The following is a 15430-nucleotide window of genomic DNA, read 5'->3' as shown; positions in this document are numbered from 1 at the left end:
CTTGGAGGTTAGTTGGAGGTGTCAGAATGGACGCTGCCTGGTCCTTCTGTGGGGGAAGTCACTGAGGAGGGGGTCGGAGCGTCCTGCCAGCCGCCGTTCGCCTGAAACACAAAAGAAATAAAATAAGACATCAGAGTGAGGCTCAGGTCACATGACATCACTGGATTTTGGGTCATGATACATTCCTGATACAACTCCAGATGTTTATTTAGCTTTTACACTACTGTGCAAAGTCTTATGCACCTGAAGTGATTTGGGGTTTGAGCATGAAGTGATAGAAATTCTATTGTTCTTGTAAAGATTTTTATTCTATTATTTTTCTGCATTAAAGAATATTGCACAGCCCAAACCATGAGTCCCAACGATATGTAGTAGGCCCCTCCTGCTACTCAGACACAGGCATACACACACACACACACATATCAACAGCCTCAAGGGGGCGCTACAGTGAAGGTTAATGTTTGTCCTACATCTCTCCTACCACCTGAGGTATAGAGACAAAATCTTTTTCCCCTGATTCATTGGGACCTGGCAAATCAAAAAGGTACATAGAAGCCTTAAGCTCCGCCCCCTTTTTTTGCTATTATGCATAATTTAAAAAAAACAAAATATTTTGTGGATTTTTGTCCAATTCTCTTGTTATTAATACTATTTAAAATATCTTCTCATTGATCATGGCTCTTGTATAAAATAATGTACAACTACAATAAATACAAAATTATAAATAAATACAGTAACAGTAAAAGGATTTTTTCCCCTAAAAAGTAGTAGCTGTGTTGTGAGCGAGTGTAAAGAATAAAGTTTGGTTACAGATGTTCTCCTTGATCGTATGGGTTTGTTAAATCAGCTGCACACTTGTTGACGTGTTGATGCCATTAAAACTGTAAACCTGTTGTAAAAACTCTAAAAATCTATGCATTAGTTTATAGTGTTTTTATTTTATATAAAGATTAAAAAACGAAAGAAATGAAACACACAGCATTTTTCCGCGAGAACCTGCTGAGAGCCTCGGGAGTGAGACAATCGCAATCAAACCACGGCAAATGAACCATGAGACGAGTCATTTCCCCAACACTGGGTCTTTTATTTTTCAGAGACGGATGATGGAGGAATCAATTATTGCAAATTATCACACTGGCTAAAGGAATGAAAGTATAATGGGCACCTAAAAAACGAAGGCCATTTCATATCCAGGAGACAGGTTCGCCTTAAAGAGCATTTGGAGCATTAATAGCAATTTCCATGCCATTGGGACAAAAAACACAGAAAGGGAGAGTGTGAAAAAAAAAGCTTTGGCAGCCTCTTATTTTCACAGCCTGTTATTTTAGACAGAGACAGTCTGTAATCAAAGAGAGGGAGAGAGAGAGAGAGAGGGAGGGAGGAAAAAAATAACTTTCAAATCTTAAGCTTCGGTGACACCCTCCATCTGTTCCAAAGGCATAATTACACTCTCCGCCCGAGCCCCATCATTATCAGCAATGGGGGGAAAGTGGAATGAGTTACAAACGGGAAAAGAATAATAGGCAGAAAACGCTCTGATTTAGAACAGTGGACGGTCCCAATGCTCCTGACGTTTTCCCTCTCACCTGTGTCACATACCGTACTTAAATGGGTCAAATTATTAAAAATTCCTTGTTCAGTGCGTGTTCAAATTAATGTGTGGGTCCACCAACCCACACACTGTGAAAGACCACCAAGTCAGTTTTCTGTGTGTTGCATAAGTCAGAAAACGTACTGCTGTACGCTCGGGGTCGGGGTGAACAGCGAGCGGCTCACTATCATTTAAAGGAACAGGTGCTGAAAGAGGGCGTTCTGAACAGGGCTGTTTAGACGGGGAGAATGCTGCCGTGGGGCTTTTGGGAACTCTTCGGCGAGGACGGGAATGTGTCTGATATCTTTAGTATGGGCCATTAAAATGAACCAATGTCTGAGCTTTGCCTGAGAGAGTGGACTAACATCTGTATATGTATGTGTGTGTGTGTGTGTGTGTGTGTGTTGTTAACGCTGATGACCCCTGACAGGTCGTGATCACCTTGGCGATTGTTACCGGGCGCCCGTCGCCAGTAGCAAAGCTCACCATCACGACAACCATTCAGCTCCATTGAGCTGGGCTTAAAGTGACAACATTAAAACTGGACCCTCAGGCTCAACAGAGTCAGGATTACAGCGTGGCTCACTGGGTTCTGTTTAAACCTCAATCAAAGAGACATTTTCAACTGTTTGGGAATATCAAGAGTATTTGTAAATACTCATTTTTTCAAATCAAATGTAGATCATTACTGAGAGGCGGACAACTCCCCCTTACCTTTTATTCATTCATTCATTATCTGTAACCACTTATCCAGTTAAGGGTGGCAGTGGGTCCGGAGCCTACCCTGCATCATTGGATGCAAGGTAGGAACACACCCTGAAGGGGGCGCCAGCTCCTCTCCTTACATTTTATTCATTCATTCATTATTTATCTGAAACTGCTTATCCAGTCCAGGGGCGCGGTGGGTCCGGAGCCAACTCTGAATCATTGGGCGCAAGGCAGGAACACACCCTGGAGAGGGCACCAGTCCTTCACAGGGCAACACAGACACACACACACATTCATTCACACCTACGGACACTTTTGAGTCGCCAATCCACCTACCAACATGTGTTTTTGGACTGTGGGAGGAAACCGGAGCACCCGGAGGAAACCCACGCGGACACAGGGAGAACACACCAACTCCTCACAGACAGTCACCCGGAGCGGGTCCCTGGAGCTGTGTGACTGCGACACTACCTGCTGCACCACCGTGATTTGAAATTGTATTTATTTGAAATATATGGAAAAACTGAGATACAGGGTTTTATCGGACTTAATGATGGCAGCATCTTGTTTATCCTCTGTTTAACAATTGAATGAGAGATCGTACCCCAAGTGTTCATTTAGCAGTGTCCATGATCAGCCACAAGTTTAAAACCAAAGACACTGATTGACACTGATGTGTTAGAGAGTGTGTGTGTGTGGGTTAATAATCAATGTCATGGACTCCCATTATAAACACTTGGTTGCAGTATAAAGGGATAATGAAGGATGCCATAGACTCACACTGATGCCCTGTGGACTGTAGATTTGACCGGCAGCGAGACTGTCATTATATCCTCCTGCTTGACTGATAACATGGCGAAGAGTATCCACCTGGAAAGACCACCAAAAACACACAATGTAAATAAAAAAGAAAACAACAGAAACAATAGAGCAGGTGAGAGAAGAGAGCCTTGGCTGAGAGACACTGGCTCAGTCAGGAGAAAGGTCAGAGAGATAGCAGCAGGCCTCAGGGAACAGGAGAAGGTTATCAACAAAACGTCTCTGTCTGTTTTACACAAACACAACAATAAACCCGACCTGCTTGTGAACTGATTATGAAACATGACACGGATCACATTATTCCGAACAAATGAGCAGTGGGACGGGAAGAAACCAGGAGAGAAATAAACACGTGTTTCACAGGAGCTTCTACTGACTCCTAGCTCACTGGGATAGGAGGAACAGCATTTTAATTGGGTTACTTAGGAAATAAAAATATACTAAAGAAACTTGAGTACACGGCATAAAAAGGTACTGTGAGAGTGAACGTAAAAAATGTATTATTTTAGATACTCGGGACAATACAAATCCATCGAGTAAATATTAGGAATGGGCGGAATCTCAAAATATTATCACCGTATACGGTATTAACGTGGGTTGGGGGTTGCACTGTCGGAGTGTGTGACCCTCATGTGAGTGTGGGTTGAATGAAGGGTTTTCGGCGTGGTGCAGTTCAGCTCAGCACAGCTCTACAGTGCACACTGTCATGTGCTGACGATAAAATAAAATTCTGAGAGCAAATTTCAGTGACTGGTTCTAGAGGAACAGAAAATAAGTGAAATAAGACACTGTTTAGAACAGGCCCTTGTGGTTTAGCACACCACAGCAGATGATTTTCCAGGGAACTGAGGCTCAAACCACACATTTACAAATAAAGCCTCATATCTGTGAGCACAAAGTCGAGTGAAGTGAGTATTTTGTCTCTTTTTGGCTTCATTTCTCTCTCTTTTAACCCAAACTTAGCGCTAAACTCAGAACTGTGGTGGGCTACTGGGCTTGTGTTTTTCTCCACCAGATTTCAGAGTGTGACATCACCAGTCAGTGAGCTCCCACAGTGCCCCCTCCCTGTGGCTCTCTTAAATGTACATAAATTAACTTTTTGGCTGTGTTCTTAAAGACACGGAACAGAAATCTGACACCACACAAACTTCATAAATACCACCCTCATGTTGAGGTACTGTCCACCTTTTTAAATACTGCAGTATACAGTATTATTGTTATACCACACAACCCTAGTAAATATGTGCAGGTTTATATTAAATAACTAAGAAAACTACTATTTACTACTGATTTCAGAGTAGTTTCCATTTTTAAAGTACACTTTAAAATGTAGTTCCATTTTAATAACTGTAACCAAATGTCCTTGTGTTAAAGGACGGCTGTGAAAGCACAACATTCACACCAGAGAAACTAGTCAGAAAACACTCCCTTAGGAAACTGTCCGCTGAATATATTAATATTCATGAGGAACCAAAGCCTGAGGAAAGTTTATTTAAATGACAAAAGGAAAACCGAGAGGAAGAAGAGTGAGACTTGGGGGATGAAGAGTGTGTGAATGTGTGTTTGTGTTTGGAGAGAGAGAGAGAGAGCCTGGCAAGGTCGAGTGACACTAACACTATGACGAGAGCTGAGCTGTGTCCAACACTGTCCACTGTACTCTCTTCAATTAGAGGTTGACAATAACTGAGGTTTGTAATCTGCTCGGGGCAAATGCTAACCTCCACAAGGTCAGGAGACAAAGTATTCAAACAAAAGATCACAGGGAAGGACTGTCCGGAGTGATGGGACGTGGACACATGGAAATGTGAAAACAATGTAGCTACAATGTGTAGATGGTGCTGTGGTCACACACTTCAGGTCTGTCTCTAAACCAAGTGCTCCATCTACACAGCGTCACTGTCCACAGAAAAACGTGTATCTCCAAGTTTGTGGACGTTTAGTTTCATGATGAATGGACCAATAGAAACGCTCCAAAATTACTTGGAATTAAATCTCTTTACATTGACTTTTATTGAAAGATTTTTCCTTCTCCTGTAAAATTACTATTTTAGTGAGGCACTCTTTTCTTTGGACAGTGACGACATGCTACATCAGGGCTCAACTGTGGAAAATGGCAACATCCTTGCTATCTTCCTTGCTGGGCTTATATCTACCGTTGTCCCTAGTGTTGTTCTTACTAGGCGAGGACTCAACACTAAACCTGAGTATTTAATAAAAGAGAATAATAATAATAATAATGGCTATGCAATAAAAATTCTAAATGTCTTTATGAATTTAAGCTGATTTTAAAATCTGTATTTTCACATTTTTTAATGAATGTGTATACACTGGACACACTTAAAAATGACGGCTCAACAAGGCAAAGAAAACGGTTCTATATAGAACCCTGAGCCTTTGAAGAAGTATTTGCATGATTAAAGGATTCTTTGCATCATAGTACCTTTTAGAAAAGTGTTCTATTCAGCACAATCTGGTTCCTTTATTTTAACAAGCTTAACATCGTAACCATAGAGGAACCCTTTTTGGTGCCATATATATAACCCTTCTATAAAAGGTGCTGTATAGAACCATCTACATTCTCCATCAATCTGAAGAACCCCTTCATGATGCAAAGAACCCTTTAATCATGCAAGTTTCTTCAAGTGCTCAGACATTGATATAAAACCATTTTCTTTAATAAAAACCCATTGTATAACCATAATTTTTTAAGAGTTGGTCGAGCTACTTCCAGACTACACAGTGTAAGTGCAGCCCCTGTTGAGCAGTGGACTGAAGCCATTGACTATTAGAGATCTGTCAATTTAAGAAAGGCGGTGCTAAGTGTAAGTTCTTTAGTTGTTTTTTTTTTGTGATGTTTCTTTGTTAAAAAACAATATAATAATAACAATAAAAATACATGAACAAAAAATATTTTAATTATAAATAAATAAATAAATACAATTCATTTTAAAAATTGTGACATGAGGACCTCCCCCGCTCAAGACCAGTGGTCTGTCTGGTTCTCAGATTTTAGGGGTGCAACGATACACAAATTTCACAATACAATACATATTGCTGGTTTTGCTCCACGATGCAATACATTTTCAATACAACATGGAGAAAGAACATGATTTTAAAGTCCCTTTTATTTTTTGATGTAGAGGTCAAAGAGGGCAATACAAATAAAATTTTAATTTAAATTTAATATAAAAATGTATTTAAAAAATGGGGACATGGTGCTAACACAAGTTCTATCTAAAAAGCAGAGCTTTAAACTCCCAGTTTTTCAGCACTGACCTGCTGCTCTCAGAGCCGCAGCAAAACAAACCCCCTGTAGGAGGGACTGTGACTCCATTGGCTGCTGATTGGCTAAATGACGACCAATGAGAAGCGCGTTCTCTGTTTAGAAGCCGTGGAGTATCTGCCCCTTACTAGGGGTGAGAGATAGAGAGAGAGCTGTGTGTGTCTCAAACCATCGCCATTAAAGTGTGACCTCCATAATACGGAACAAAACGTGTCCGGTATCGGTTCATATTTTAGAGTATATTTTACGGGACGGTTAGCAACACTAGTTCCAGCCCAGTCTGGTTCTATCCGCTAGCCATTTCACATCCAGTTAATCATCCAACCAAAACAATATGGCGTAGTTTCCCATAAGGCATGTATTCGATTCACAGCTCGTATAGTATCGAAAAAAAAAAGAATAATACAATGTTTATTGTGACACCCCTATTAGACTTAAACACGATTTCCAAGACGTCTGATACGTATGATATTATTAAGGCATCATCAAGATTACTTTTAAAACCATTTGAACGTGTTGACCCTTGAACACCCCCCACCCCCCAGTAACTTCAGTCTTAACTAAACTTGAGTATTCATTACTAACTTTAATATTCACAATGAAATTAACATAACATCTATATTAAGTATTGATGAAAAGCTTCTAAGTTCATTATTAATTTAAGTAGATAATAAACTCCCTTAAATAGCCGCAAGGTCTTAAGTGAGGTCTTGTGGCGCCCCCTACCTGTGACTGAATGTTGGCGCCCACATGAGCCCCCTGGTACGAGTCTCCATTTAGAGACTGAACACTCATGAACAAATCCCCAGAGTTGGACAGGTTAAAAGAACCAGCAGAACCTGAGAGAGAAAGAAAGAAACAGAGGGAGGGAAATGGAGAGAGGGGAAAAGAGGGGAAGAAAGTGAAGAAAGAGATTATAGAGTCATGCACAGCACAGATAAAGCTGTTAGTGAAAAGATTTCTTCAGCAGCAGGAAATACGTGAAAGTGATTTAAAAAAAAATAAAAAGCACAAATATTTTGCTTCAAAAGTTTGGAATCAATAAGAGAGGAAAAAATTAATAAAATTCAGTAGAGAAAATGTTTAATAAAAGGTAATTTCAGGACTAAAATTACAGTAAAGTCATATACAATACAATATATCCTCATATATAGTCCCGCCTTCACTCCACCCTCTTGTCACTGTCTCCATCTGTGTCCCCTTTGTAATCCTGCCCCTTTGTTATCTGTTTCAGGTGTTCTTGTGTGTATTAAAGTTCCTTTGAGTCTGTACTTCTTTGCTGGACGATTCCCTTTCCCTCGCCCTTGCTTTGCTTGTTTGGTTGGTCTGTTTCTCTCCTCTGTTTCTCCTTCCTCACGTGTGCTTCTTTGGTCTGTCTAGTTCTTATTATTATTCTACTCCTTGTGCTTCGTGTGATCATCTGGTTTCTCTCTCTCTCTCTCTCTCTCTCTCTCTCTCTCTCTCTCTCTCTCTCTCTCTCTCTCTCTCTCCTTAGTGTCTCTTCTTAGTCTGTTAGTTCCTTTGTCCTCCATTGTCAGTCCTAAGTCTCTCTATGATTCTGTCTCTCAGTCTAGGTCTCCATATATCTCAGTATCATTATCCAGTCTTTGTCTCAGATCTCTGTTAAAGTATCTCTTAAGTGTTATCTCAGTTCATTATGTGTTCTAAATAAAGTACTGTGTTATAGGGTTGGGGTCCGCCTCCGTCAGTCCTGACATTTCAAGTCAAATTATTTTGCAATTAATGAATTACATAATAAACATGATATACTTCTTAAATAGTTTGTTTTTAATTGAAGTATTGAAAACTAAATTTTTAAATGGTATACATTTGGATATTAGGTTTATTATATAATTTTATGAGGCAGAGAGGTATTTTCTGAGGAGAAGATCCGTGGTGAGGTCACGGCCGAGTCGTTTAGGAAGTGCTAATCGAGTTAGGGTGGGAATAAAGGGAGCTATTTGCACTTTAATGGACGACTGATCCCCACATGTTTAAGACAGCAGCTCTTTAACTTCGTTTCCCTCAAATAACCACCGAGCTCTAATCGGATGCACACGGGTCTCTAATCACTTCAGGGAAGTCCACAATGTCCACCAGGTCACGGCTTGGACATTTGCGACCACAGGCCAAAGTATCTGGTCAGTCCTGGGGTTAAATGACAGTGTTGAGTTGATTATATAAAAGTACATAAGACCCTTCTCTACAAAGAAGCGACCATTACTTGGCTCAATTTACAACAGCAGTCTGAGATTGAAGATTGAGTTTATACTCCACAGAGTGGGTCCTCCACATGTGGACAACTTTGTTATAACGAGGACATCACAGATTCAATCCCTGATGAGGCCTCAGCTCCACTGCATGGTTCCTACTCTACAAAATGTATCTAGTGTTGTCTCAAATCCCAGTCTCTAACGGGAACAGCTGGCTTTGGATGCCACAACAACAGAGGTGGTAATGTTCAGCCTTGTTTACTCATTTTGTATTGGCGTGTCGTTGTTTTTGTTTGGGACTGAACACAGTTCCGTCATCAGTTCAGACAGATCAGTAGAGTTTGTTCGTTCTTTGTTGCATCTTCTTTGTTTTCAGCATCCTTTCATCAGCCACTGACCCAGTGATGACTCTCTCTGGACACTCAGCACTTTACAACGTTTACACGTCACTGTTTAGTCCCTATCCTGCTCAGTCTGAACCATGAAAGAGCAGGGACTTATAAAAGAACCCGGGTCCAGAATCAGGACCACATTTAGCTGATGGAGAAGCAGAATTGTCGGGTAGAGTCAAGTAGGGACCCTGCAGTGGAAACTCGCCATACGTAAAGGAAGGCTGATTAGGGCAGAGTGAACTGAAACTGAAAGTAGAGAGACTTGTTATTGTGGTTCAGAATAGAGATGGAGTTAAATTAGGATTGTTATTGATCCACAAACTACTGAGATCTGTTTTTGCCAGAGGTTTTCTAACGCTAAAAGCTCTCTCTAATGAGTATGGCATGTTTAATTCCTGGGTTAATTTTCAATTATTGGTATGGAGTCTAATCATATACAGACTTCTCTGTAGTATTTCCCAGATAATTAACTACGACCTGTTGGGAGATCACTGATGCTTTATCATCAATGTTTTAAAACTTGGTCAGTTTCACACATTCACTCACACTCAAACCTGTGGACAGTTTCAGTCACTCCACCAACACACACAGACACAGGGAGGACACACCACACTCTTCACAGGCAGTGGCCCAAGGTGAGGTTTCCTACCCTCCTTGGGAAGTTACATAGTGCAGTTTCTGAACTTGCCAGGGAAGCAACGACAGCGGCTCTATTCTCCCCATTACAGCTCAGTGGAGCATCACAATGATTTTGAAGCTGGAATTTTAAGGTAAAAATACCACCTATTGTTGCTTTAAACTGCGGTGTCTGCCCGGCTTACAGTGGAACTTTACAGTGGAAGTAGCTTTCTGTTGGGTGTAGTGAAAGTCTTATGAACTTATTGTAACTGTCCAATGAAAAACAGGTATCTCCATGTTTGTGGATTTTCAGTTTACATCAATATGAACACAGCAGCTGCCATTTACTTTGTGTGAACATTTCATGATGAATGGACCAATAGAAATGCTCCAAAATCACTTTAAATAAAGTCTTTTTACACTGACTTCCTTTGAAAGTTTAGAAGTTTTTTTCCTTCTCCTTTAAAGTTACTATTTTGGAGATAAATATTTTTCTTTAGACAGAGCCTGGGATAAGGGCCTGAACTCAGAGTGAGTTTGGGTGAGAACTCAGTGAAATCTCCTGTCCAAAAACTCACCGGCTGAGTTGGGGGTTGAGGGGGAGTTGGCCTGGCTGCCCTGAGCGGAAGCGGTTGCCGCAGTAACAGCTGTCCGAGCAGCATACATGTTCGCCTCCTCCTGGAATTTACCAATGTTTTTCTTATATCTGATCCTCTTGTTTCCAAACCAGTTAGAGACCTAGAGGACACAGGAATAAAGACAACATTGAGTGAGTGAGTAATGATGGAGACTGTAGAGAGTAAAATGAGATGGATGCTGTAGAGAGTGAGATGCGCTGGAGATAGTTGATAGTGGGGTGAGAGGAGACTGTAGAGAGTGAGATGAGACAGTTACTGTAAATAGTGAGATGAGACAGAGGTTGTAAAATGTGAGATGAGATGGAGACTGTAAAGAGTGAGATGACATGGAGATTTTAGAGAGTGAGATGAGATGGAGACTGTAGGAAGTGAGATGAAATGGAGACTAAAGAATAAGATGAGACAGGTTGTAAATATTGAGATAAGTGGGAGATTGTAAGGAGTGAGATGAAATGGAGACTGTAAAGAGTGAGTCTTAGGCTGCAAATAGTGAGGTGAGATGGAGGTTGCAAATAGTGAGATGAGATGGAGACTGTAGAGAGTGAAATGAGCTGGAGACTGTAAATAGTGAGATGGAGTGAAGACTGTGAAGAGTGATATAAAGTGAACCTGGGAGACTGTGATGGAGCACTTCTTGGCAAGCTCCTCCTTGGCCTCTTCGCTGGGGTAGGGGTTACTGAGGTGAGAGTAGAAATACTCATTCAGGATCTCCGTGGCCTGTTTGTTGAAGTTTCTCCTCTTTCGTCTGTTAAACAAAACACAGTGATAAACAGAACAATCTGTTTCTCTGCATACATTGGTACATCCCTTTCCCCCAATTCTTCAAATCTCAGGACTCCCACAGAGCAGGTATGATTTAAGAGGTGGATGATTCTCAGCACTTCATTGACATTATTGGGGCAGTGGTGTGTTAGCGTATGTTGTGCTTGTACGAGTCAATCAGACACAGCAGTGCCGCTTGAGTTTTTAAACCCCTCAATGTCACTGCTGGATTGAAAATAGTCCACCGACCAAACACATCCAGCCGACAGTGTCCTGTGTCCACTGAAGGACTAGAGGACGGCCAACAGAAATTATGCAGCAACAGATGAGCTACTGTCTCTGACTTCACATCTACAAGGTGGACCAATGAAGTAGGAGTGTGTAACAGAGTGGACAGTGAGTTAACACAGGGTTTAAACACTCTAGCAGCACTGCGGTGTTTGATCCACTCGTACAAGCACAACACACACTAATACAACTTGACAGTGATCCTGTGTGGTCAGTGGAACTGAGAGAGTGGAGTGGAGTGTGTGTGTGTGTGGTAAACCTTGCGTCTAGGAAACGGGAGCGGAGGATCATCACGGCTTCACACGTGCTCTGTTTCAGCTGCATCTGTATGGAGCTGAACTTCCTGTGGATGATGCCGACCATGCGCTCAATTTCTTTCGGTGAAATCGGCCTCGTGCGAGACTGTTCACGGAGGAGGTTCATCACGTGGGTTGTGAACTCGTTACATGCCTAAAAAACATGCATTAAATACAATAAACTAATTGACAAATTTAATACAATAATAAAACCTTACACTCTCACTTTTTAGGAACTCCTCAAATTGACTCCAGAGATGCTGATAAAAACCCAAAGCCTTGAAATGTTGGTGAGTATTACTACACTAAATCATCATTCATTCATTCATTCCTCATTTATTTGCAAAAAAATAAATGTCCTTTATGTCGCTGCTGTAGTCGTTCGCATGCTTGGCCACTGGAGGTCGCCTTGGCTAATGCACTAGTTTTAGTGGGTGAAGCATAACAACATAAATAAACTTTTTTAAACAAATTACCTTGTGCACCTTTTAATCACAAACTGCAATGGAATATGCATAAAATAACCAACTCTTAATAAATTTTATTTATATGTATATAATATGGGCAGCACTGTGGCGCAGCAGGTATTGATGCAGTCACACAGCTCCAGGGACCTGGAGATTGTGGGTTCAAGTCCCGCTCCGGGTGACTGTCTGTGAGGAGTTTGGTGTGTTCTCACTGTGTCTGTGTGGGTTTCCTCCAGGTGCTCCGGTTTCCTCCCACAGTCCAAAAACACACGTTGGTAGGTGGATTGGTGACTCAAAAGTGTCCGTAGGAGTGAGTGAATGTGTGAGTGTGTGTTGCCCCCTCCAGGGTGTATTCCTGCCTTGCACCCAATGATTCCAGGTAGGCTCTGAACCCACCATGACCCTGAACTGGATAAGCGCTTACAGATAATGAATGAATGAATGAATGAATGAATGATTTAGGTAATTTGGCAATTTAGTTATGGCAATTTAGTCACCCCAAAACCCAGTTACACAAACTGCACTTCCACTCCGGGACAATGAGGAGCACATGCTTCCTCTGGGTCATAAACCAATAACCTAACATCACTGGACAGCTTTCAGGAGAAAGTGATGCCAATGCTGTCTAACACTGTCCTTGTGATAAGAAAGGGGGGCAATCCACTGCACCCAGGGCTCCCGGCCTTGGACAGCTGGGGCAACAGCATGGACTGAAGCAGTCAGGAGCCATAAGAAGTGCTTGTTTTGGAAGTGGACCCCAGAAGGGACGATGTCTTGTGGAGCTTTTCCACTGCAGGGTCGACACTCTACTCTACTGTACTCTAAACCCACATGTTATACTGTCTGCATTAGTAACTGATCTGTCTCCCGTACTTGTCTCTGATCTCAGACCTGTTCATATTTCTCCAGCTCTGTGTGGTAGATCTGCCGGATCTGGGAGAGCTTCGCTCTGTAATCCGAGTGCTCTGCCGAGTTGTCTGAAGCTCCTCCGCTTGCAGCCGCAGCCGCTGCAGCTGCAGCCGAGCCACCTCCTTTCTCTGGCCCTGACACGCCCTCAGCCAGCAGCATGTTGTCCAGACGCATCAGCTGGGGGTCCGGGGGGTCTTCTTCCTGAGCCCCTCGGATACTCAACACTGCACAGAGAAAAGAAAGGGAAGAGACACTGGTGAGAAAATTTAGGACTCACTGTCCTCCAATACTGCAGAGAGAACACCGAGTAGAGAAACTACAAAGAAACATGAAAGGAGATGGGAAAGTGCTGAGAAGCTACTGAGAAATCAATCCTCAGATCCTCAATACAACAGACAGGAGAAACTACAGAGAAATAGAAAGACTCTGTGTTTATAATACTCTGGTGATACTTAAACACCACAGGGAGAGAATGGTGAAATGGAGAAACTACTAAGAAACTTCAGAGAAGTAATGTCTCAGTGTCCTCAAAGCCCTGGACATACTAAATACTACAGAGCAAACAAGAGGAATGAGAAACTGATGAGACCCATTTAGTGTTTTTCATGAATGCATGTGGTGTATCGTGATTTTTTTTGTTGCGGTATCTCTTGCTCTTAAGAGAGCATCTACATGGGTCTCATATTTACGGCCTCATAAAAATAAAAGAAAAATCAATGTCCAGACTGGAATAATAAGTGTGATGGAGCTCTTGGTGGTTTCTCAGTGTTCGGAGCCTGATAAATGACCTGTGTTTTAATAGCTCTCTTCACTGGGATAAAAATCTGAGCTTAAACACAGATCCTGGCAGGACACGAGACGATAAAACCACCATTTCATCGACTCGCGACGAAACGTTGAGTAAATAATTATGACCCGGGCCTCGTTTATCTTCAGCAAATGGAACGATGAGACTCAAACGAGACAGAGACACATTAAACTAACTGTGTCAGCGCAAAATTCCACAAAAACACAAGCAAAACCAGAGACAGGGTCAGAGTGAGTCTGTCTGGTCCAATCCCACAGAAGAGCAACTGCAGCACGCACTGCTGAAAGAATTAACACTGCTCTGATAGAACCGGGTCAGAATACACACTACTGAAAGGGTTAACACTGCTCTGATAGAACCGGGTCAGAACACACACTGCTGAAAGAGTTAACACCGCTCTGATAGAACCGGGTCAGAACACACACTGCTGAAAGAATTAACACTGCTCTGATAGAACCGGGTCAGAACACACACTGCTGAAAGAATTAACGCTGCTCTGATAGAACCGGGTCAGAACACACACTGCTGAAAGAATTAACACTGCTCTGATAGAACCTGGTCAGAACACACACTGCTGAAAGAGTTAACACCGCTCTGATAGAACTGGGTCAGAACACACACTGCTGAAAGAGTTAACACCGCTCTGATAGAACCGGGTCAGAACACACACTGCTGAAAGAGTTAACACTGCTCTGATACTCCGGTATATCAAATAGTAATGTGTGAGTGTGTGTCCTCTTTTGGCCACAGTTTGAACCTGAATCCTGCCCCCTGGAGTTCACACCCTCCGACCCCAGACAAGTGTGATCACAAGCCTCACAGGCGTCCTGCTGAAGTGTGTGTGTGTGTGTGTGTGTGGCACGATTTTGTTTGTGAGGATCTGTAACTCTTATCCAGTTCAGGGTCGCGGTGGGTCCAGAGCCAACCTGGAATCATCGGGCGCAAGGCAGGAATACACCCTGGAGGGGGCGCCAGTCCTTCACAGGGCAACACAGACACACTCACACTTTTGAGTCGCCAATCCACCTACCAACGTGTTTTTGGACTGTGGGAGGAAACAGGAGCACCCGGAGGAAACCCATGCGGACACAGGGAGACCACAACAACTCCTCACAGACAGTCACCCGGAGCGGGAATCGAACCCACAACCTCCAGGTCCCTAGAGCTACGTGACTGCGACACTAACCTGCTGCACCACCGTGCCGCCACCGTGCCCCCAAATTTTACTTTGTGTATTCAAAATATTATACTGTGCACCATGTTACATTTGAGGTTCCAGAGAAAATGTACTGTTGGTTACAATGTTTCAGTATTTCAATGGAGGTTCTCACAAGTATAGCTGGACCAGCTTGTGTGTGTGTATGTGTGTGTAAACTTTGTCCCAATACACACTGACAGCACAAACCTTCACAACCAACATTAACATCAGTGAGGGGCTGGTGCTGATGCTGGAGAATTAGTTCTGGATCCAAACCCCACCCCAACTCCAGAGCATCTAATTTCACCTCAGGCTTTTCTAAAGAGGTTAGAGTTGAGCTCTCTGTTTATAAGATGCTGTTTTTTGAGTGATATAAAGTGTAAGACTCCGTAATAGTACATGATAAATTTCTACCTGATTTTAAACGGACTTAAACTGCC

The 15430-nt window shown here is 42.4% G+C and overlaps 1 protein-coding gene across 2 annotated transcripts in view; it reads right to left on the bottom strand.

The window, feature by feature from the left end:
- LOC136675660 (pre-B-cell leukemia transcription factor 1-like) overlaps positions 1–15430 on the bottom strand; it is a 75897-nt gene continuing 60467 nt past the window's right edge. Inside the window, exons 3-9 of one of the 2 annotated variants that reach the window (XM_066652349.1) lie at positions 12967–13208; positions 11572–11762; positions 10872–11007; positions 10203–10362; positions 7128–7240; positions 3080–3169; positions 1–101 (exon numbers count right to left, since the gene is read on the bottom strand). In XM_066652349.1, the coding sequence (XP_066508446.1) occupies positions 9–101; positions 3080–3169; positions 7128–7240; positions 10203–10362; positions 10872–11007; positions 11572–11762; positions 12967–13208 (1025 nt within the window). In that variant the 3' untranslated portion in view covers positions 1–8. The remainder of the gene's footprint in view (positions 102–3079; positions 3170–7127; positions 7241–10202; positions 10363–10871; positions 11008–11571; positions 11763–12966; positions 13209–15430) is intronic. The other variant, XM_066652350.1, reaches the window with a different exon arrangement.

The sequence above is a fragment of the Hoplias malabaricus genome, chromosome X1, assembly GCF_029633855.1.
Source record: "Hoplias malabaricus isolate fHopMal1 chromosome X1, fHopMal1.hap1, whole genome shotgun sequence".
Taxonomy (NCBI): Eukaryota; Metazoa; Chordata; class Actinopteri; order Characiformes; family Erythrinidae; genus Hoplias; species Hoplias malabaricus.
Note: the sequence above shows the minus strand (reverse complement) of the source record. Positions and strands in the feature narration are given on the sequence as shown.